Source organism: Balaenoptera physalus, assembly GCF_965194825.1.
Source record: "Balaenoptera physalus genome assembly, chromosome: 13".
Taxonomy (NCBI): Eukaryota; Metazoa; Chordata; class Mammalia; order Artiodactyla; family Balaenopteridae; genus Balaenoptera; species Balaenoptera physalus.
This window is the reverse complement of record NC_138892.1, coordinates 52,333,702-52,358,479: the sequence shown is the minus strand read 5'-3', so window position 1 is coordinate 52,358,479 and position 24,778 is coordinate 52,333,702. Positions and strand designations below refer to the sequence as shown.

The 24,778-nt window shown below is 37.4% G+C and overlaps 1 protein-coding gene across 6 annotated transcripts in view; it reads left to right on the top strand.

Moving 5' to 3' along the window:
• The first annotated feature begins 214 nt into the window (after window positions 1-214).
• The window catches only part of LEMD3 (LEM domain containing 3), an 84,967-nt gene continuing 60,403 nt past the window's right edge, over window positions 215-24,778 (top strand). For 2 of the 6 annotated variants that reach the window (XM_082422737.1, XM_082422736.1), the window contains exon 1: window positions 215-1,807. In XM_082422737.1, the coding sequence (XP_082278863.1) occupies window positions 265-1,807 (1,543 nt within the window). In that variant the 5' untranslated portion in view covers window positions 215-264. The remainder of the gene's footprint in view (window positions 1,808-24,778) is intronic. The other 4 variants (XM_082422738.1, XM_082422739.1, XM_082422735.1 and 1 more) reach the window with 2 other exon arrangements.

Here is a 24,778-nt window from a genome sequence, read left to right as displayed (position 1 = left end):
TGGGAAGGGCAGGACGGAGAACAGCCGGAGAAGGTGACAGAAAGGGAGGGGAAGAAGGCGCTGGCACCCCGAGGTGAAAGCGCAGAAGTCTCTGCCGCGCGCGACTCAGGTGGCCCTTTCCCGCTCAGGTGAGCTCCTCCCGCGCCTCCCATTGGCCAAGGCGCCAGTGGCGCTGGGAGGGCGACGCAGTCCGGTCTAGTTCAGGGTCTAGGGCGGCGCGTCACTTCCGGTAGCGCGGAGCTTGTAAAACACCCTGGAGAGAAAATGGCGGCAGCAGCGGCTTCGGCGCCTCAACAGCTTTCGGATGAGGAGCTTTTCTCTCAGCTCCGCCGTTACGGCCTATCTCCTGGCCCAGTGACGGAGAGCACCCGCCCGGTCTACCTCAAGAAGCTGAAGAAGCTTCGAGAGGAAGAGCAGCAGCAGCACCGGTCCGGGGGCCGCGGCACCAAGACGCGGAACAGTAATAACAATAACACGGCAACCGCCACGGTCGCCGCCGCGGGAGCAGCGGCGGTGGCCGTGGGGATGGGGGTCCGGCAGGTCTCAGGCGACCTCTCCTACTTACGGACTCCTGGGGGCTTGGGCCGGATCTCGGCTTCTGGCCCGGAGAGCCCCTTGGGAGGGCCCGGGGGCGCCTCGGCCGCCCCCACGGCTGGCAGCAAAGTACTGCTGGGCTTCAGCTCGGACGAGTCGGACGTGGAGGCCAGTCCCCGGGACCAGGCCGGCGGCGGCGGCGGCGGCGGGAGGAAAGACCGGGCTCCGCTCCAGTATCGCGGGCTCAAACCGACGTCGGCGCCCCTGGCCTCCAGCGAGGTGACTAACAGCAACTCGGCCGAGCGGAGGAAGCCCCACTCGTGGTGGGGGGCCAGGAGGCCGGCGGCTGCCGAGCTGCCGAGCACGTCGGGGAGAGATGGGGCGGCGGACGACGAGGAGCAGGAGGGAGAAGACGGCGAGGACAGGGACCCGGAGGCCGAGGAGCCGCTGTGGTCCGGCCGGACCGTGAATGGCAGCCGGCTTCTCCCCTACAGCTGCCGGGAGAACTATTCGGACTCGGAAGAAGAGGAGGACGACGACGTGGCCTCCAGCAGACAGGTATTGAAGGACGACTCCCTTTCCCGGCATCGGCCCAGGCGGGGCCACAGTAAGCCTCTCTCTCCGCTGCCTGCAAAATCGGCCGGCGGCCGACTGGAGACCTCAGTTCAGGGAGGGGGAGGAATCGCGATGAATGACAGGGCGGCGGCCGCCGGGAGTCTAGACAGGAGCCGAAACGTCGAAGAGGCGGCGGCGGCGGCGGCGGCGGCAGCAGAGCAGGGAGGAGGGTTTGATCCCCTGGACTCCAGCCCCATTCCTAGATACCGCGCTAACGCTAAGAAACTGACCCCTCTCCTGCAGCCACCGCTCGCGGACGTGGACTCAACCTTGGATTCGTCCGCAGGCTCCCTTCTTAAAACCAATAATCATATCGGCGGTGTGGCCTTCGGCGTGGACTCCCCCAGGATTTTTTCCAACAGCCTCCCTCCCAGTGCGGCGGTGGCCGCCTCTAGTTCACTCAGGATCAATCACTCCAATCATACGGGCTCCAATCATACCTACCTGAAGAACACATATAACAAACCGAAGCTTTCCGAACCTGAGGAGGAACTTCTCCAGCAATTTAAACGGGAGGAGGTGTCCCCAACTGGGGGTTTCAGTGCCCACTACTTGTCGATGTTTCTCTTAACTGCTGCCTGCCTATTTTTCCTCATATTGGGACTGACTTACCTAGGAATGAGAGGGACAGGAGTCTCCGAGGATGGAGGACTCAGCAGTAAGTATTAAACCCCGTGGGGAAGGCAACAAAGGGAATGGTGTTAGTGGTCGGCTCTCACCGCACTGGGCGTTTTACCCGAGGTGACTTCTGTCTGCAAGAACATGGTTTGATAGTGAAACACAACAGATGGAGTGCATTCGTATCATCTTTCTTTAAGAAAGAACGTGATTACCATGATAAGAATGATAATCCCATGGCTGGTTTTAGGATTTTTCTGTATGAAGTACGGGGAAATTCAGAACATCTTATAAAAGAACAAAATATTACAAGCAAGTCTGTTAAATTTTCTTTTGGCCTTAAATAACCATATGTGGAGATGCCAATCCAATTACTCAACAGTTTGGAGGTATTTTGTTCAGGGGCATCATAAATGCAGTGGGTTTTTTGTTGGTTTGTTTTTGTTTTCCCAAATTGAGTTGTGGTTCTAAAAGGCAATGTAAGATCTCTTGAAATTCTGGTTAAATGTTTTGTAGTATTAAGTATATGTGTAGGTAGTTTTGTAATTTCTTTAAAGTGAATGAATACAGATAGAAAGTAGGAAGGCATACCTCTACATTGATTTCCCAGCCCGAAGCACCTCCCCTTCCACCAGTGAAAAAAAATAGTGGTAGGGAACTGCAGGGGTTTGCAGTCAGATTAATCTGGATTGGTCTCCAGGCCCTGCCTTTTACTTGCCAAATGTCTGTAGGCAGGTGTGTTCACTCATTCATTAAGCCAGCATCATCTATGCTGCCCTTCAACACAGGAAGATGAATACTGATGGCTTTGTGTTCTATGAAGGAAATAAGGATGGAGTAACTGGTGTATTCTACTTTAGAGATAGAGAGAGTAGGAACTATTTGAAGTGAGACCTGAAGCAGGAGAAGGCGACGGCCTTGTAGGAGACAGGAGAGCATTCTGGGCAGAGATCACAAGAGGAGGAGGAAAGGCCTTGAGTTGAGCAAGAGCCTTCCTGTAGGTTATATAGTACCTTGAGCAAGGGGGAGTGAGCCAGAGTTTAAGCTTCCCTTGCAAAATCTGTAAAACGATGCTAATCTTGATTAGAATGATGCCTGGGAAGATTAAAAGAGAGAAAGTAAATTTAGTGCATGATGGACTGCTGAATACATAATTTCTCAGTGTTAGGTCCTTCTCCCCTTCCCCCGCCCCCTGAAACTTCCTGCCCTTTTCACCCAACATGAATTCGCTGTATCATGATTTGTATTTATAAAATTGGCTTACTCTTACTTTATTTCAAAATAGTGAATGATGCAGTTAGCAGACATAAAGAGTGGAGTGAAAATAGTGTAAGCTTTGGTTTGGTATAGCCAATTCTAAGATAGTCAAATAATAGATTATGATATTCCTTAACTAGAGGATTTAGAAGAGGGCTGAAATCCAGCACTCACTGTAAATTGGTACCCTGGGAGCAAGAGTGATATATTGTATCCTGCCCCAGATATTAGAGAGAGACAAGAAATAAGGTCACACTAGAAGTTATACTAGTAAAGTTCACATAAATGACATTACCCATGAGTAGTGCCTTCCTGCATGTTTGTTTCTCCAACAGAACCTGGTCTGTTCTGGCCCTTTTCTAAGAACTAAAGGCTTTGCACATATTGTCACTCAATCTGCCAAACAACTCACAGAGGCAGATGGTGTCATCGTCACTCTAGAGATGAGGACAGTGAGACTCAAAGAAGTTAAGAAATGTACCCACAGTTGACCAGCTAGTGAGTGATAGGACTAAGATTTGGTTTCAGATTTTTTTCAACTATTAAGCCCATACTAATTTGGGTATTGTTTATAGAGAGCTTTCTAAATAAGAGGATGCTTTTATTAGAATTAAGAAAATAATTGAGTACTTGGTAGGATTTCATACAGAATTACTGATGTGCACAATTCTCAACTAAGGTGACTTGTCACATCTTTCTTGTCACTACTAAGATGAATTGCTAATATTCTCTTAAGTACTAGGGATAGGATTGCTAGGGCTTAGGTACCTGCCCCCCCCCCACCTCCACCATTGTGGAAGGAAGGAAATTATAAAGTGGTTTGCACTTTAATAAATGGTAAATATGAGGTAGCTTGGGTGATGGAAAGAACAGTGGCTAAGAGGTAGAGGATCTGGGTCCTAGGACTTGTCAAAATGACCTTAGTCAAGTTAACTTCTGAGCCTCATTCTTACATATTAAATGGGAGTAATAATTTCTGCTGTCTATGGAGTTGTTGTGAGGATCAAATGAGATAGTTTGTAAACAAGCTTAAAGTGATATTCAGAAGTTTAGATAAAATTTGTTGTATTCCTGGTAAACTACAGTATATATGTAAAGAGAAATAGTTAAGTCATTTCTGTAAATATTTAGTAGTGTATTTCTTACCTATTCAACATTTAATTTTTATTAAATTCTATTAAATACACATTGTAGACATTGATACAGAAATTTGAGTCAAAGTGTGATGAATCCTTAAATGTATTATATACTTGACCTATTGTGTATCCTGGTAGAAAGAAGTGCCTGTTAGTTTAGTTAGTTTGCACACCTAACGGTGAATAACTTCACTACCTATATTTATGTATTCTGAATCCTTTGTCATATTATAATGGTTAGCCAGTGCTTAACTGTAGGGGTCATTGGTCAAATAGTGTGCTTAAGGAAATAGTTTTACTTTGAGTAATAATTTCACCAGAAGATTGTAGGTTATATGTGAGAGTAAGCTTTCGTAAGCTTTCATTAGTTACCATTTAAATTATGTATAGCATGTAATAGATTAGCCTTTTAAATAGTTCCTAATCATTTGTTCTTTAAAAACTTCTCATCAGTACCCTAATTTTATTAATTAAGTTACTTTTATTAAATTACTATGAGTGTCTGCTTTCTCATCTGTAAAACTAGGGAGTTGGCTTAGATGATGTCTACGTTCTTTCCAGCTCTAAGGTTTAAGATTCTAACTTTGAACTGCCCTACCAAAACAGCTCAAGGATCAGCCTGCAGTCAGATTAGATCAAGACAACCCACCAAAAGAACATAGAGAGGCAGAATAGATTAACTTTCTTAGGCTCATCTGATCATTATTAAAAGTTGTTTTTCAGTTACAAAAGACATGATTTTTGTAGAAAATTTGAATAGAGATCTATGAAGCAAAAAAATGAATCAGTATTGTTTACCTCTCCTCCTAGTCTCACACTCACCCTTGGCATAAATAAGTTCAAATAATAAATTAGAACTTTCTTTATGCTTTTCATGTAAATACATGCACTCATATATATGTATGTGTGTGTGCACATACACATTTTCATTCAACAGTAGAGTGCCTACTATGTGCCAAGCACTATTTTAAGCAGCAGGAATATGTGGAGAACAAGGCAGATGAAATCTCTCTTCTCATGGAGCTTACATTCTAGGGGGGAAGATAGACAACTAAACAAATAAGAATTTCAGATAGTTGCTAACACATGGTAATGGTAGTAACTTGAAAGGCATAAAACAGTCTGAATTTTATTTTAAGTAACATCCTACTATACATATTCTTCAGTTTCTTTTTTCACTTAGTATTGTATAATGGGTAGCTTTCCTTATAGTAAGTTTAAGTACAAAGGCATAATTTAAAACTCTCACATTTCACTGGTCCCTTTCTAGTCCGATAAAAATGCTAAAATCTCTGCCATCCTGAAAATGTTCTTTAACCCTCTGTTCTCCTCTAGCTCTTAGTCTCATCTCAGCCAAGATGACTCTTTCCTCCCCTGCCATTCACTCAACCCCTGTCTAGTTTAGCTTTTTTTTTTTTTCACCACCCATTCCTCTGTAACCTCTCTGTCACCAGTAACTTAATTGCTAACAGAGAGAAGCTTTAAAGTTCTCTTCACCTCTTTGATACATTCAATACACTGACAGTTCCCTTCTTTGTGAAACTCTCTCCTTTCCAAACTTCTGTATCACCACTCTCTTCTACTTTTCATTTATTTGTCTGCCTGTGTTTTAAATATTGGTGGTCTCTGGAACGCTTATCCTTTTGTACAGTTTTCCTAGGCAGTTTCATCCACTCTACTGGCTAATACCTCCCAATTTTATATTTTCATCTTAAATTTTTCTCTCTTGGGTTCTAGACTTAACCATTTGTTAGACAATTTCTTCTGGATGTACCAGAAGTACTAACACCATCTGTACTCATCAGCTTTACTTCCTTTTACCTTGTTTCTCCTGTTTTGTTCCCTGTTTTAGTTAATGGTATTTCCATCCACCCAGAGCTCAAGCTAAAAACCTTGAATTTGCCTTGATTCCGTCCTTTCCTCCATCTTCCTACCAAACCTCAAAGCACAGTCTATCTTGTTACCAAATCCTGTAGTTTTATCTGCTACCTATCTTTTGACTCCATCTATTTCTCTCCATTCCCCACTGCTCTAGGCTAGTCTCTTGCCTGAACTGATTAAGCAGTCTTCTAACAGTTGTCCGTGCTTCTCGGCTGTAGCTCTTCCCGTCTGTTTTTCAGTGTCAGGGCAATATTTCTAAAACAAGAATGCAGTAATTCATTCATGCTTAAAATTACTCAGTGGCTTTCCCTTACTCATTGGATAGAATGTAAACTCCTTGGCTAAGCTGTTCATGATCTAAGTATGCCTACTCTTTCTAGCTTCATTTCTTAGCAGTCCCTGTTATCACACTTTACTTTCTGGAAAACTGGAACTTTCTGGAACACTGGTGTTCACTGAATATGTCACTGAGATTTTTGTGCCTTTGTGCATGTGCAGGTTGTTTCTTCCTCTCTACTAACTGCTATTCGTTCTTAAAAGTCTCACCTCTGGATGTCTTCTCTGTCTCCCTATCCTCTTTACCCTAGAGTTTGGCCCATCATTCTCTACTCAAAGAAGATCTTACGCATCCTTCATAGCATTTATTTCATGTTTATAATTGTGTATGTCCACTGTGCCAGATAGATTACAGCTCCTTGAGGTAATGTTCCTACAGGAGGAATTGAGTACACTGGAAAAGAGCACAGGCTCTTTCATTTCTCTCTCTTGACCACAGGGTCATGAGCCTGGATGACTGAGAGAACAGTAATACCATTGACAGGAATTAGAGATGTTGAAAAGGGATCTTTTGGGGGGAAAGGCAGCATAGAGAAAATGAGTTTACTTGGGGCTTATTTTTTGAGTTATTCAAGTAGCAATATCCTGTAGGCTATTGTAGTTATATAATTGGATTAAAGATGAGAAACTGATGCTTAATGTGAAAGTAAAGTACTGTTTACTAAAGGAATAGATAACCTTTTTAATATTTGTTTCTTCTTTTCGTGTGGGTGTTTCGTTCTTAAAGACAAGACTGAGTGCTGCAAAAGGTACCATAGTTTTTAAAAAATTATATTTTTACTTTTTCAAGTAGACTAGCCAAAAGGTCAAAACTTTGAATCTGTAATGAAATGGGCATAAGGATTTTGAAAAGTAGTCATTCTTGAAGAATGAAAGCTGAGTGAGAAGTTGACTACTTTGTAAGAACAAAAAAATTCTTAGACCTCTAAGAATATTCCTGGGAATACCAGGGGATTGCATATCCCAGTCTGATGATTTGAGAAATTAAAATCTACTATGTAAAAATGTCTTTCATCTGAAAATTATCTCTAGCATAATTTAAAATAAAAATCATCAGAGTGAAAACTTGTAAGTTCCCTATGAGTGTATTCATGGAGCCTAGTTTGAAACATTGGCATAGATATCAGGGCTTGGATCATTAAAGAGGCAACCTGGGTTTGAATTTGGGCCCTTCCTCTTGTTAGCTTTTTTATTAAAGGCAAGTTGCTGAACCCCTGTAAACCTCAATATTCTCATCTGTAAAATAGAGTTAAGTCAGAATTAAATGAAATAATGCATGTAAAGTACTCGACTCAGCACATGACACATAGGAATAATAATAACAGCAGCTAACCCTTATGTAGCACTTTGTGCCAGGCACTGAGCCTAAACAATTATAATTGTCAAGTAATCTTCATGAGGCAGGTATTTATCCCATTTTATAGATAAAGAAACTGAGACACAGAGAAGTTATATAACTTGCCTAGGGTCATGAGTGCAGAGGCAGTATTTGGACTCAGATAGTGGCACTTAACCACCCTGCTAGATTGCCTTTTATTATGTGCAAGTACATAAGGGCTCTGTATATGTTCTCCACTATTATTATTATCTAGGAAATTATGAAAGATATGGATGGGTGAAGCTGCTTAATGCATGAAATCCTAGAAGTGCCAAGGATAATCTTTGAAACCTAACGTTAGTACAAGAAAGTACAAGTTTGTACTTACTTGACGATTAGGAATCATGTGGAACTGTTTATCCTTCTATAGGGTTTTAGATTAATTAATTCATTGATATATGAGGAGGGCAGTCTGCTATAATATAATACAAATTATATAATATGTAAAACTATAAGGCATATGATACTATTTCTAATTTTTAAAAGATTTGCATAGTCTCAGACTGGTGGGGATAGTGGTCCTCTGATTTGCATTACCACTTTTTTTTTTTAATTTTTAAAAATTATTTTATTTTTATTTTTTGGCCACGTGGCGTTCCCTGACCAGGGATCGAACCCGCGCCCCCTGCATTGGAAGCACGGAGTCTTAACCACTGGGCCACCAGGGGAGTCCCCTGCATTACCACTTTAAAACTTAGGTTTTCCATTGTTCATTTTTAAGATGTAAAAATCTTTTAGTACATTTGTTCTCCCTTTTTTTGCACCTTTTAAAAAAGCTTTTAATGTATTTTCCCTATGCGTATATTTGTTTCAATGGAAATGAAGCATTCTGTAATTTCAGGGATGTTTTAAAAAATTAGATAATTTTATGATTACCCAGTAGAGTTATGAAGTTTTAAAATACCTTCTCCTCGCTCACTAATCATTCTATATATTTACCTACCTGAAAAATATTTTATGTAAATAAAAGGAACCTCAGAGCAAAGAGGTTATAACGTCAGTGCAAAGAGATATTTAGTTTATAAGAGTTTAAAAATGAAGTATACCTTGGACTTCCCTGGTGGCACAGTGGTTAAGAATCTGCCAGCCAATGCAGGGGACATGGGTTTGATCCCTGGTCTGGGAAGATCCCACATGCTGCGGAGCAACTAAGCCGGTGCGCCACAATTACTGAGCCCATGTGCGGCAACTACTGAAGCCCGCGAGCCTAGAGCCCATGCTCTGCAACAAGAGAAGCCACCACAGTGAGAAGCCTGCGCACTGCAACAAAGAGTAGCCCCCACTTGCCGCAACCAGAGAAAGGCCATGAGCAGCAATGAAGATCCAACGCAGCCAAAAATTAAATAAGTAAATAAATAAATAAAAAATGAAGTATACCTTAAACTTTTGGAAATCTGTAAAATATATGGTAAGCAAGTAGTAGTAACTTCTTTACGAAAAGCATATTACTAATGGTATATCTTTATTCTAATCCTGTATTAATTTATTATACACTAAAAATTGCTACTATTTAATTTGGGAATCCAGCACAATACTAATTGTAGAAATTATTATAACATGTATTGTCTCATAACTTTATATTTTGACTTTCATACTCAGAATTTATTTATTTATTTATTTATTTAAAGAAGCTGTGTATTCTTTCCTTCTTTCTTTCTTTCTTTATGGCTGTGTTGGGTCTTCGTTTCTGTGAGAGGGCTTTCTCTAGTTGTGGCAAGTGGGGGCCACTCTTCATCGCGGTGCACAGGCCTCTCACTGTCGCGGCCTCTCCTGTTGCGGAGCACAGGCTCCATACGCGCAGGCTCAGTAATTGTGGTTCACGGGCCCAGCTGCTCCGCGGCATGTGGGATCCTCCCAGACCAGGGCTCGAACCCGTGTTCCCTGCATTAGCAGGCAGATTCTCAACCACTGCACCACCAGGGAAGCCCCAGAATTTATTTTTAACAGATTTTAAAGTGAACCAGTAGCAGTATATTTGGATTTTGCTGTTTTAATAATGCATGTTTTAACCTGAATCACACAAGTGATAGTTAAAAAAAATATGTAAAATTTGATCTAATTAATATTCTTTATTAACATCACTGTCAAAAATAATTTTTAAACAAGAGTTGAACATGCCGCGGAGCAACTCAGCCCGTGCGCTGCAACTACTGAGCCCGAGTGCCACAACTACTGAAGCCCATGTTCGCTAGAGCCCACACACTGCAACTACTGAGCCCATGTGCCGCAACTACTGAAGCTTGCGCGCTCTAGGGCCTGCATGCTGCAACTACTGAAGCCCGCACTCCTAGAGCCCGTGCTCCGCGACAAGAGAAGCCACTGCAATAAGAAGCCCATGCACCATAACGAAGAGTCACCCCCACTCGCCACAACTAGAGAAAGCCCGCGCACAACAACGAAGACCCAACACAGCCAAATAAATAAATAAAATCTTTAAAAAACAAAGCAAAACAAGAGTTGACTAGGAAGGAAGTGTTTAGGTTTTAATATTTATTTATCTAACATTTTATAGTTAAATTTTACATGTTTTACATCATTCTTTTGAAAATATATTTCTAAGGAAATTAGCTTTTAAAAAGATTGTGAAAATTTATACTAACAGGTAATATCTGAAAATAGGATAACAAGTCTGTCACATTGAAGCCGTCATTATTATTTTTACAAGGTCTTAATTTTTTTTCTTTATTTCTAGAGGTATAGAGTTTAAAATTATACCACTTGTTTTGCCTGGGTAGCAGAGTTATTGCTATATGTCATAGTTTTTTGCTTAAAATGTTTTTGCAAGATGACTTCTAAATTCATCTTCATAGCTATGTTGATATCAAATGGCAAGCTAACATTTAAAATAAGGCTGGGTGCAAAACTGCAAGTTGAGTGATAAGTGGTTAAGTATACACCAACAGTTGCTCTCCTGTCCTGAATATACATGAATGGAAAAAAATCCTTTAGGAGCAATGGGCATTTTAACACATAGAACATCAATTTTGTTTTGCAGTTAGAGACCCCTTTTATGTGTGTATATATGTACAAAAGGAATTTGCTGATTGTGGCTAATTCCTGAAAGCACATTATACTTATAAAGGAAGCTTTTGCTCTGTAGGAATTCACCTAGGTATAATTTTTTTTTTAATGTTTATTTATTTTTTATTTATTTTTTCTTATTAGTCATCCATTTCATACACATCAGTGTATACATGTCAACCTAGGTATAATTTTTTAAACACATATAAAGAGGGTCATTGAAATTAATTAGCAGGAGGAAATCTTAGAATATTTGTTTCTCCCAGTCCCTGGGCTATGGCTTAGAACCTTGGTCAACCTTGGTAATGACTTCTGGGTTTAGAAGGACACCTACTATGGTAACACAAATGCTTTCTTGCTTGATTTAGTTCTCCTGTTCATTCATCCATTTACTCACTCATAAATTATTTATTGAGCGCCTACTATGTGATACCAGAAGATGAGTATATACTTTCTAGAACTGTAGGAGGGATACTCTTTCCCCAGCACGCGGCCTCCCTCCCCCTCCCAGACCCCACATTCGCTTCTTTTTCCTAAAATGCACTAGCTAGCCTTCAGAACTGAGATTTGGTTACTGTGCAACATTGTTTCAGATTTGTCCATTGTGACTCCGGAAACATGACTTTAAAAATTAGTTTCTGCAAATTTGAGTATGCCCTATGATAAAGTTTACTACAAAAGAAATAGTTTCATTTCTTACAGGATTTTAGAAGTAATTTCAAGAGTAAAAAAAGGAAGAGACGTGAAGAATGAATTTGTCAAAAATGAAAATATTATCAATTTGAAATGTTTATGATTGTGGTTTAAGATGTTCTATAAATGTTCTTATGCTTATGACAAAAGTCTTACTGTTTTTTAAAGTAAGAAAATCACCTTTAAATGTCCCTTCTTTTAGATTCTAAAGCCTTAAATGATAAAAGCATTTATTGAGAACTTTCTGTGTGTGAGCACCTTTATATTAATTTCCATGAGGGAAACTATTAATGTTATCTCCATGAGAAAACTGAAATATAGAGGGAATAGGGTTAGGTGTGACTTAAGATCCCACAGCTACTAAGTTTTAAAGACAGCATTTGAACCCATGATCTGACTAAGGGTCCACAGTCTTAGCCACTGGGAAGCCGTAGATTTTCTTAGGTATCTTTTCTCACCTACTAACTTTATTTCGGCAGGTAAATCGCTTGTGACCTCTGGGCTTTGGTTTTTGCATCTGTCAAATGAGGGGATAGTAAAATCAGCTCTACTTCCAGCCAGTGACTTTTGTAGGGAACTGATGTGATAATGTCTATGGAAATGCTTTGGAGAAATTAGAAGTGTTGTATAAATGTATATTTTTAATGCTGTAAGTTAGAATTTCCCAGCTATAGTAGTTTAATTTAAACAGCACGTGTTCAGCACTATGACATGTCCTGTCGGCAATGTTAATAAGTAATGGAAGAGTTGGTTAAATTTATAGTTCTTATCAGTATTTTGTTAAGCTTTCTCTCAAGTTGTCTGAGCAGATAAAAGGAATCATATTTTTACATTACCTAGTTAGTGCCTTATCTCTAGGTGTTGAAAAAGAATTTTCTATCTTTGCAGTTATATTAATGTAATAAATTGTGAAGCACAATTTGAAACTAGATTTTAGCCTCCCGGAACGCTAGAAGGTAGACTTGCTGATAGGAAAGACAGAGATGGGATACATTGCTTTAATCCAAAATATAGTAGTGAATTTGAGACAGAAAAACATTTCTTAGGAATATGGATGAGTCTTCTGTTAACATTATCTGAAGGACAGAAAGTACTTGCAGCTGGTAGAGAAGAATGGCCTGTCACATGCTGTTCTTCATCCCGTTTGTAAGATACCATGAGTACTATTATTGGTAAAGTGGGAAGGTGAGGTGTGTCCCCATGAATAGGCAATAGATTGAGTGGGGGTAATCAAGAAATTGGGGGGGGATGAAATAATAAAATGAATTTGATAAACATTAAAAAAGAAATTGGGGGGGGATGAAATAATAAAATGAATTTGATAAACATTAAAATCATGCTAACTAAATTATAAGGAATTTAAAGTACATTAGGATCTTCAGTCTCCTAGATAATTCATATGAAGCACATAATGAAATTTTCATCTCATTTTGCATTTGAAATTGTATCAAAGATGTGGTTTCAGACCAGAGCTGTCTAATAGAAATATAAACCACATGTGTAATTTTAGTTTTTCCAGTAGCCATATTAAAATGTAAAAAGAAACAGGTGAAGTTAACTTTAATAATAGATTTTACTTAATCTGGTAATCTAGAATATTATCATTTCAACATAATCAGTTTAAAAATTATTGAGATATTTTACATTCTTTTTTTGTACTAACAGCCTATTTTATACCTACAGCCTGTCTCAAATCAGACTAGCTAAATTTCAAGTGCTCAGTGGCCACATGTGGCTAGTGGCTACTATATAGGATAGCGCAGCTCTAGACTGCCCTGAGTTATGGAGTTATATTGTTGGTTTAATGAGATCTAACAGCTACTAATTTTTGAATCTTACAATGTGCCTTGCATTGTGTTCTCCATAATATTTTCAGTTAATCTTTATAATAACTCCATGATGCAGATTTTACTCTTCTCATTTTATAAATACAGTGAGGTATAAGAGATGCTAATTTGTTTAAGGTCTAAGGTCAAACAGGTAGTCTGTAGGAGAGCAGGGATTTAAAACCAAGTCTGACCCCAAAATTCTTGTCCTTTTCATTGTATTGCACTGTTTTAAAGCATGGCCACTTACCTAAGGCAGGTTGGTGAATGAGATTTAGTTCTTCCACTGCTCAGTTATTTTTGATTCACTGCAGTGACTTTTGATTTAATTAGTCCTTGTTTTAAAATATAAATACAGAGCATTTTTAGGTTAAAGTGGAAGAGGTATCCCCTAAATTCTTACTTATATTTCTAATTGGGAATATTCCTTTATATTCTTTTCACCATGTCCTGTTGTAAACTGCTTTGTATAGCTCTTCAAAGTAGACACGTAGGAGGGAGGGATGACCTTTTGATTCTGGCACATGACTGTTTTGGGAGATAAGGGGAAAGTCAGCTACTATTGAGAAAAATGAAAACAGGATGACTAATAAAACTTCTGTTTTAGTAAAAAAAAATTTTAAAGGTTTCAGTACCTCACTTTGAGAAAGATTTTTGGATGATCTTATTCATCATGCTCTTTGAATTATAAAAATTATCTCAGTTCTTTTGCATGGTGTTATTTTATGATGGATTTATACTTAGCAACATTAATGAATTTGAGTAATTTCTTTGAATTATGTTTAGATTCATAGAGAATGTTTGCTCACAAAGACAAGCTGTTTACTTCTAAAAGAAAAAAATGGACAGTCCTTAATTTTTGAATGGTTGTCTTCCAGATCATGTGTAAAATAGTTGTTTGAACTTGGAACATATCTAACTACACTGTTTCTAAGTTCCCAGGCTAGCCCATAGAAGCCTATTTAAAACCATATCCTATTTTAAAAACACTAATTCAAAAAGATACATGCACTCTAATGTTCACAGCAGCATTATGTACAGTTGCCAAGATAAGCAACCTAAGTGTCCATCAACAGATAAATGGATAAAGAGGATGTGGCATATATGTATATATACAATGGAATACTACTCAGCCATAAACAATAATGAAATTTTGACATTTGCAACAACATGAATGGACTTGGAAGGTATTATGCTAAGTGAAATAAGTCAGAGAAAGACAAATACTCTATGGTATTACTTATATGTGAAATCTAAAAAATACAACAAACTAGTGAATATAAGAAAAAAGAAGCAGACTCACAGTTATAGTGAACAAACTAATGGTTACCAGTGGAGAGGAAAGGGAAGAGGGGCAACATAGAGGTGGGGGATTAAGAGGTACAAACTATTATGTATAAAATAAGCCACAAGGATATATTGTACAACACAGGGAACATAGCCAGTGTTTTATAACTGTGAATGGAGTATAGCCTTTAAAAATTGTGAATCACTGTATTGTACACCTGTAGCTTATATTATATAGCAACCATACTTCAATTAAAAAAAACATATCCTGTCTTAGTACTAGTATAGTATTGGTGTAAGTTTTAGGTCCTCAGAGTGTGGGTCATGTTCTGCGGGAGTTGGATTAGGAGGAAGCAAGTTTATTTTTGGCTTTTTATGTTTTCTCTTCTTATACTTTTCTGTCTCTTAATTCCTGTTCTTATGCTGGCCTGAGCTATTTGGCATTCTACTGTGATCTTGGTTAAACATCTAAGTGCTCAGTACTTCAAATTTTTTCTTTTTTTAAAAAAATTGAGATATAATTGACATATAACATTGTGTTAGTTTAAGGTGTACTATGTAATGATTTGATATATGTATGTTTTCTGAAATGATTACCACAATAAGTTTAGTTAACACCCGTCACCATATATAGTTATATTCTTGTAATGAGAACTTTTAAGACCTACTCTCTTAGCAGCTTTCATTTATACAGTACAGTATTGTTAAATATAGTCACCACACTGTACATTACATCCCCAGGACTTATTCATCTTATAACTGGAAATTTGTACCTTTTAACCACCTTCACCCATTTCACCCACCTCCCTACCCCCCACCTCTGGCTGCCACCAGTCTGCTCTGTTTCTACAAGTTCGTTTTTTTTTTAGATTCCACATACAAGTGAGATCGTACAGAATTTGTCTTTCTCTGTCTGACTTACTTCATGTAGTATAATGCTCTATAATAAATAGTAGGTCTACTTACTGGGTGCTTGGCAAGTATAAACATAAATGTTTACACTTAAGCATTTAAGTCTTAAGCATTTTTTACATGATTTGATAAATGAAGAATCTGTAATGGAAGATTAGGCTAATCACTCTGTCCAAGGTTATAGGTCAGAGAGGGGAGTTGTGGTGTTATTTTGTTGGTTGAACTGTGGCAGTATGACTTGAAAGCTCATCCCATAACCATTGTACTATACTGCATTTCTCTCTCGCATTCCCTCTTCCCCTTTTACCAAATTGGAACTCTTTATTTTCTCAGTTCAGGTACTTTTAGCTAAATGATAGAGAAATCCATTCGATTGAATTAATTCACAATATTATAGAATTCTGATAATAAAATTGATGTGATTTTATGATAAAATTTGATAATGTGATTATCTTTAGTGAGGATTGAGCCAATATGGAATCAGAAATTAACCCAGCTTCCCTAAATCATCCTTCATCCTTATATATGTATAGTTAGTTGGGTTGCCTACATTTTTCAGTTAGAAGTTAGGTCCATAGTGCTCAACTTATGCGCTGAAAAACATTTTGGGAACACCACGCATTACAAGGTATTGTCTGAGGACCTAACAAATGATTTGCCCTTCTCATATTGTTCTATTATTTTTCAACTACATATCAATACTGCTATGATTAGAATACAAAAAAATTATATATTCATGGTAGAATTTTGTCATATTTTCTTAGTATGTGAATACTAAAAATACTACTTTGGGGATCTGAACATCTTGATATAAATGAAGAAGTCCTTTTACTTAAAAAGTGAAGAAACACTGCTTAAAGCATGCTATAAGGAAATTGTATATACTGGTTATATTTTAGAATTTGTTTTCAAGACAATCATTGTGAATGTTGGGAAATCAGTTGTAATGTTAAATGACTGACTGACCAACCTATCAACTGGTAAAAGCCCTTTAATCTTCTCAGAGGTGATTGCACTTTAAATACAAGATCTTAGTTAACCCAGCTTCTCTCTCTGATTAGTGAAATTTTTGGCATTTAGTGTAAAACTCAGGTATTATAAGAAGGTTTTTGGCAGGGAGCCTTGCCTTGAGGTCTTCCATTTCTTCTCTTTCTAACTCACAGATTTTCTGAGAACTCTGTCATTTCTTCCCAGTAGCTCCATGGCAGAGACGAATGAGGAATGGAGTAGTGGTATATTGTGTTATTTGTAAACTGAGTGCCGTCTATTTTTTAATTTCATGCGAGGATTGGGAAAAGAAAAAAAAAGCTAAGATTTATTAATCTCTTTTCTCCCCATATTGGTATGCATAGTCACAAAACATCCCATTTTATGTTAGTTTACTAGATAGAGTCTCAGAGAGGGTGACTTGCCTAAGGTCACAAGTCATAAATTTTGGAAGAAGTATTCTTTGCTCCAGAGAGTTTTTTTTTCCATTTTACCTCACTGCCTTTCAGTGTGAAAAGATATTTTTCATTCATCTAAATGACTTAACTTCAGAAGTAAGCATTACTTAGTGGAAATTATTATTTAAATTAAAAAATTTTAATTTGTATTTTAAAGTTTAAAAATTATACTAGGTTGAAATTAATATATTAAAGTTATAAATTATATTAATACTGTGTCATCCAAGAAGGAAAAAGGATAAAGATAATCATCCAATTACTTTGAAAATATTTAGTACCTTTTAAAAAAATTCTGTAATATTTGAGTTAGAAAATGAGAGAAACTAGAGTGATTTAGTGTCCTTGCCTGAATTTTGTTGTAGGCAGAATATCAGTCCAAATACATTAAAAAAAATAGGAATACAACATTCTGTTGGGTTGGTTTAGATTGCTTATTTTATTTTTTTAAGCAAACACTTCCTATCTTCTTTAAAATTCTTTTTTGGTAATAAATTTTGTAATGGATTTTGTAAATCCATGGTGTATGGATTTTGATGTTTAAAAAGCAAGATTAAATAGTCTATAGTAGGGTGTACAATTTGGGAAAAGAAAACAGCTTAAAGTAGTAAATCAAAATTCTGGCAAGTCAGTTTGCTAACTAGAGCAGACACAATATGAATGTAAATATGTTATCTTGTGCTTTAATTTACAAGACTTTTTTTCTACCAGTTTACTACAGGGTTGTTGCCATACTTTTTTTTTTTTTGGCTATTTTTGTTAATAAATTCTGGTTCTGGGGGAAGGAAGAAGGAAGGTTACACTGAATAAATAAAAGTAGATAAACTTAAAGTCAACATTTTTGCCATATACGATCACCTTAGAGTTTAAAGGACTTTTAGAAGTCACTAGCTACTTTGTGCAGTGGCGTTTGAGAGAAGATGATGTTTTAGTTGGGCTCTTTTGGTCATAAAGACAGTCTTAAGAAACAGGGTTTACTCTGAGGATGTATGTGGGCTAGGACTGTAAAGACTTTAGGAAATCAATTCAACTCAAAGGGCTCTGGGTCTGTACTTGTGTGTATGCCTCTGTCTTGGCACTGTCCTAAATTTTGCATGCAATTATTTCACTTAATTCTTAAAACAATCCTAAGAGCCAGGTATTATTAGCATTCCCTTTAGATGAGGAAACTGAGGTTTAGGAGAAACTTGTCTAAAGTCAGTAAGTAGTAGAACCAAGATTTGAATACCGATAACTGACTTCCGGTATGGGATCTTTGTCCCTGTACTATATTCTCTACATGATTCTGTATCATCTCCTGTTTTTTTTTTTTTTTTGATTTCCTTTGGAATTATCCTCACCACCCCCCAAAAAAGTCTTACATTCTACTAGACCAGGAGTTCTTAACCCCAGTGGTCTCTGAATCTTAAAGAAGCCATAAATGGCCTCCAGGTGAACAGTAACTCCTTGAAATTTTATGCAAATTTTTGAAAGTGTATTCACTTTTCTGGGGATAGGGTCCATAGATTTTATCCATTTCTCAAGGGTCTCTGACCCTCCAAAATAGTGAGAATCACTGCATTGTCAGCTGCTCTGGGGAAGGTTGTATGAGTTTTCATCTTTGTATTCCTTAGCACCTGGTTTTTGATTGTTCAAAAATATTTGTTGAAGAGAATTTAACAAATAAGAGATGGTGTGTGGGGAAATAAGCTTAAAATTAGTGATAATATGGGAGTCTTAAGATACCTTGAATGTTTACTAGATGGGTATGAGAGCATCAGTTTTATTTACTTGGTTCAGAAAATTGTTTTTTTTTTTTTTTGCAACATGGTTATTATTTTCTGGACCTATATACACATTTTCTTTTTCTCTTAAATTATGTTTTTACCATCTTGTTATTAATAGATGGCACATAGACCACAAAAGATCTTCGCATGCACCATCTCAGTTTTTTTACTGACAGTTTCAAATTTCCAGCTCTAGTATATAGTAGTTCTATGAAGTTAGGTTTTTGAAATCAGAGCATAAAGGAAAATTTGTGTGTTCAAAACTGCTGTTGAAAAGTCCCCTAGATTTAGAGGCTGCTGTGTGATCTCTCAAGAAGGCCAGTTCCCCCCCCCCCCCCCCCCCGCCATCCAGTGTAAGAATAGACCATTTTAGGACCTGATGGAGCACTAAGGAACATAGTACATCTTTAAACATTAGAATCATACTCAGTGTTTGAAGTATTCTTAGTTATGAGAGAGCCACATGGAAATTGAGAGCAGCTGAGGGAATGGCAATATCGCATCTCCCATCTCAGGCTTTGTCTAGGGCACATGCCTATTGACTGTAACAGTTACAGTTGTGGGGAAGTGCATGCCTTTTTTTTTCCCCCTTAAGTATTTGTTCACACACATTTATTCCTATTGTCTCTTTCTGCTACAAGTAGAAGTTAGAAGTAGACGTTAGGTGAAAATCTGATGATTCCAGCATATGTTGTACTTTCTGTTCATTGTGTTCATGTGGAAGCATGGGTTTTACTCTTAAGGTTTCATATAATATATTTTAACCAACAAAAAAGTCTCATTTAGCCTAGTTTACCACGTGTCGTAACTGCTTATATTTGTTTTACCCAATGTGTTGTTTTTTGGTTTTTTTAACCTAATGATGATAAATTCCTCTATTCCCCAAATGACTTTTCATTTCTGTCTGGTTTCTTCCATAGCTAAAAGTCAAGATGTAACTTTTAAGCTTGTTGCTCATAAAGTCAATGTTAGGGATATATATATATTTTTTTCTTTTAGCTCCATATTCAATTTATATGTTAGTTTTGGTCATACTTTAATCTCTGTTCTTTGTCTATGCATATAATGCCTTTTTCCCTTTTATCAGAGCTATGCTCCTTATCCCTGTTTGATGAATGGAATAAGAACTACTGTCCTTTTTTTTTTTTTTTTCATTTCTATTCACCTTTTCATTGCACTGTAGCTTTTCTCTCTCCAGTTTTCTTATTTGCATAATGTCTCTGCTACACAAAACTAAAGTGGTGGTAGTGTTTATCTCTAGTCATTTAAAATGGTAAACACACATATTGTAATTGAGAATGTTACTAAGTAGAAGACCTCATGAATTTAATTGTATGGGAAATGCATGTTTCTTTATTGTATTGTGCTGGAGATGGGTTGCACGGTGTATCACAGATCCCTTTTGGATCTCTAAATTCTCTTTTAGCAATATTCTTTCAGAACAGCCCTCTTTATAACACAGTTTCTTTTGTATTCTTGGCAATGTAAACCTTGAGGAAGTGTTATAGCCAGTCTCTAGTGTATAGCAGTTAATATTTAAAATCTCTTAATACAGTGAGCTGTCACCATGTTTAATAAATTGCAGTATTGCATTAGCATAAATTCCTTTGGGTGCCAAGATATCTGTTGCACAGATGCTTGCTATTATTTATAGGTTTGTTTCTAACCTTTGTGGGCTGACTTACTTTTATTTTTCTATTCATTTGTCACCATGCAGTAGCATAATTCTTTAACTGACATATATGCAAAATAGTTTTCAAGAAGAAACTATGAAAGTACTGAAAAAACAGATCACTCAAACTTTTGGATCTTGGGCAGTATAAAGCTCCCATAATTTAAGTAGACATATTGCTTTGTCTTTATTTGAATGTGTTCTTATACTGTCTTTCCTCCCAATATTGGGTAAACTGCAGGAGTGTCTTTAGCTGATGAAATTAGATGGAGGCAGCAGCCCAATCATTTCCCTCTGGTTTTGAGACTAGGGGTGTGTGTGTATGTATGTTTGTTGACGTGGGGAGAAATTCATTATTATCTTTATAGTTTATTTTAGAGTAAGCTGTTGATATTTTCTTAAAGTCTAAGTCTTCTTTTGGATTAAACATTTTTTGAATGGGAACTTCACTTTTATTTGCTAGTCAGATTCAGGAATCAGTAACTCTATCAGATATTCTTTGAGTTATGGATGCTCTATTAAGATATCAGAATTAATTTTTAGAAGGAATAGACTGACTCATTAAAGTCTTTTAAATGTAATATTTTGATATTTTGATTTGCTAGTGATCTAATTTGCTAATTTATTGGATTGGCCAAAAAGTTCCTTCAGGTTTTTTAAAAAAATATCTTTATTGGAGTATAATTGCTTTACAATGTTGTGTTAGTTTCTGCTGTACAACAAAGTGAATCAGCTATATGTAGACATCTATCCCCATATCACCTCCCTCATGAGCCTCCCTCCCACCCTCCCTATCCCACCTCTCTGGGTCGTCACAAAGCATCGGGCTGATCTCCCTGTGCTATGCAGCAACTTCCCACTAGCCGTCCATTTTACATTTGGTAGTGTCAGGGCTACTCTCTCACTTCATCCCAGCTTCCCCTTCCCGACCTGTGTCCTCAAGTCCGTTGTCTACGTCTGTGTCTTTATTCATGCCCTGACACTAGGTTCAGCAGTACCGGTTTTTTTAGATTCCATATATGTGCGTTAGCATATGGTATTTGTTTTTCTCTTTCTGACTTACTTCACTCTGTATGACAGACTCTAGGTCCATCCACCTCATTACAAATAACTCAATTTCGTTCCTTTTTATGTCTGAGTAATATTCCATTGTATATATGTGCCACATCTTCTTTATCCATTCATCTGTTGAGGGACACTTAGGTTGGTTCCATGTCCTAGCTATTGTAAATAGTGCTGCAATGAACATTGTGGCACATGTATCTTTTTGAATTATGGTTTTCTCAGGGTATATGCCCAGTAGTGGGATTGCTGGGTCATATGGTAGTTCTATTTTTTAGTTTTTTAAGGAACCTCTATACTATTCTCCATAGTGGCTGTATCAATGTACATTCCCACCAACAGTGCAAGAGGGTTCCCTTTTCCCCACACCCTCTCCAGCATTTATTGTTTCTAGATTTTTTGATGATGGCCATTCTGACCAGTGTGAGGTGATACCTCATTGTAGTTTTGATTTGCATTTCTCTAATGATTAGTGATGTTGAGCATCTTTTCATGTGTTTGTTGGCAATCTGTATGTCTTCTTTGGAGAAGTGTCTGTTTAGGTCTTCTGCCCATTTTTGGATTAGGTTGTTTGTTTTTTTGATATTGAGCTGCATGAGCTGCTTGTATATTTTGGAGATTAATCCTTTGTCAGTTGCTTCGTTTGCAAATATTTTCTCCCATTCTGAGGGTTGCCTTTTCATCTTGTTTAGGGGTTCCTTTGCTGTGCAAAAGCTTTTAAGTTTCATTAGGTCCCATTTGTTTATTTTTGATTTTATTTCCATTACTCTAGGAGGTGGGTCAAAAAGGATCTTGCTGTGATTTATGTCATAGAGTGTTCTGCCTGTGTTTTCCTGTAAGAGTTTAATAGTGTCTGGCCTTACATTTAGGTCTTTAATCCATTTTGAGTTTGTTCCTTCAGTTTTTAAGTGGAAATAAGAGACACATTTTTCATTTTCACCAAGAACTTTATTGAACAATGTATTCACCCTTTTGTTCCACTACCTTCTGCCATTTTTCAGGCATCTTCATAATTCCATCTTCCCAAAACTTTTTATCTTTTTGAGCAAAGAACTGTTCCAGGTGCCTTTTACAGTCTTCTGGGGAATTGAAATTTTTTCCATTAAGAGAATTTTGTAAAGACTGAAATAAATGGAAATCCGAGGGTGCAATGTCTGGTGAATAGGCGGATGAATCAGAACTTCCCAGCCAAGCTGTAACAGTTTTGTCTGGTCATCTAGAAACATGTGGTCTTGCGTTATCCTGATGGAAGATTATGCATTTTCTGTTGACTAATTCTTGCTGCTTTTCATCGTGTTGGTCCAACTGGGAGCAGTACTTGTTAGAATTAATCGTTTGGTTTTTCCGGAAGGAGCTCATAATAGAGGACTCCGTTCCAATCCCACCGTATACACAACATCACCTTCTTTGGATGAAGACCGGCCTTTGGTGTGGTTGGTGCTGGTTCATTTCACCTGCCCCATGATGTCTTCCGTTCCACATTATTGTACAGTATCCACTTTTCATCGCCCACCACAATTTGTTTTAAAAACAGAATGTTTTCATTACTCAGTAGAGAATTGCATGCGGAAATTAGGTCAAGAAGATTTTTTTGATTTAACTTATGTGGAACCCAAACGTCAAAGAGATTAACGTAACCAAGCTGGTGCAAATGATTTTCAACGCTTGATTTGGATATTTTGAGTATGTGGGCTGTCTCCCGCATGGTGTAACATTGATTGTTCTCAGTTAGTGTCTCGATTTGATCGCTATCAACTTCAACTGGTCTACCCGACTGTGGAGCATCGTCCAGCGAGAAATCTCCAGCTCAGAACTTTGCAAACCACTTTTGCCACGTTCGATCAGTCACAGCACCTTCTCCATACACTGCACAAATCTTTTTTTTTTTGCGTTTCAGTTGCATTTTTACCTTTCTTGAAATAATAAAGCATAATATGCAGGAAATGTTGCTTTTTTCTTCCATCTTCAATATTAAAAACATGGCTACACAAAAATTCATCAATTTTGATAAGTTTCTTTTTAAATGCACGCTGATATGACAGCTGTCACAATGCAATCTAACAAAATTGTTTTGAATGAAGTTAAAGACAGCTAAGTGCCGCTAGAGCCATCGTATGGGAAAACTGAACGAACCTTTTGGCCAACCCGATAGTATTAATTTTATTTTAGGTAAATGAAGCCAGTCTTGTAAAATCATTGGTAGATGAATTATCTCCAACTCAGTAGGTTAAGCGTGTTAGAAAATAATCGTGAATGCTTGTCAAACATTTACTTTTTAAAAATTACTAGACACAGGCTCCTACATTTTGGCTACTTCCCTATCTGCCAACTTTATGACACTATTTTAGTAAAAAAGATAAACTCATATTTGTAAATGTGAATTATATGAATTTTTAAAACTAGGACTATAATAGCCAGGTCTTTCTAAAACAAAACAAAACAAAAAACCCCTTATGTTACAGTAACTCTTCTAGTTTTTTGCAAAAGAAGAGGAAATTTTCTTTTTCAGTTTTCAATTTGTTAAGAATTTAGACTGATTTGTAAGGAAGAAAAATTTTTTTCTTGTACAATAAGCTGCAGCTTTTAAAATTGGGATTTAACCTAATGTATCTAGGAATTGAAGTGACCTTTTACCAGTTCTCTGATATGATTTTAGCACCATCAACGAATATTCATCGTTTTGTTTTTTTATACTTTTCCTCCCCTACCATTTTATTATGAAACATTTCAAACAGAAAATTGAAAGAATTGTGCTGTGAACACTCATACCCACACCTAGTCTACAGTTTACACACTTCCTATATTCGCATTATTATATATCTTATTCATCACTCCATCCACCGTTCTGTTTTTTTAAAAAATATATTTGAGTAAATTGAAGATATTAGGATATTCCACCCTTACATACTTCGTGTATATTATTAACTAGAGTGAGGTGTTTTTTTCTTTTTAGGTAAGATTTGCATGTAGTCAAATGCACAAATCTTTAATGTACCATCAGATGATTTTGACAAACGCTTCTAGCTGTGTAACTTAAATCCCTACAGATATAGAACATTACCGTCACCTCTGTAAGTTTCCTCCTGCCCAGTCAATACTCCATCACTGTTTTGATCATTTTCACCATAGATTTGCTTTGCCTGTTTTAAAACTTCATATAAATGGATTCATAGAATACTCTTTTGTGAGGCTTTTTTCACTCAGCATGATATTTTTTAGATATATTAATGTTGCATTTTCTAGTACATTCCATTTTATTACTCTTGGTTTATTTTTAAGGCTCAGATCTATTTTACACAGAAATTATTTATCCCCTTCTGAATTCTTAAAGCACTCTATTCT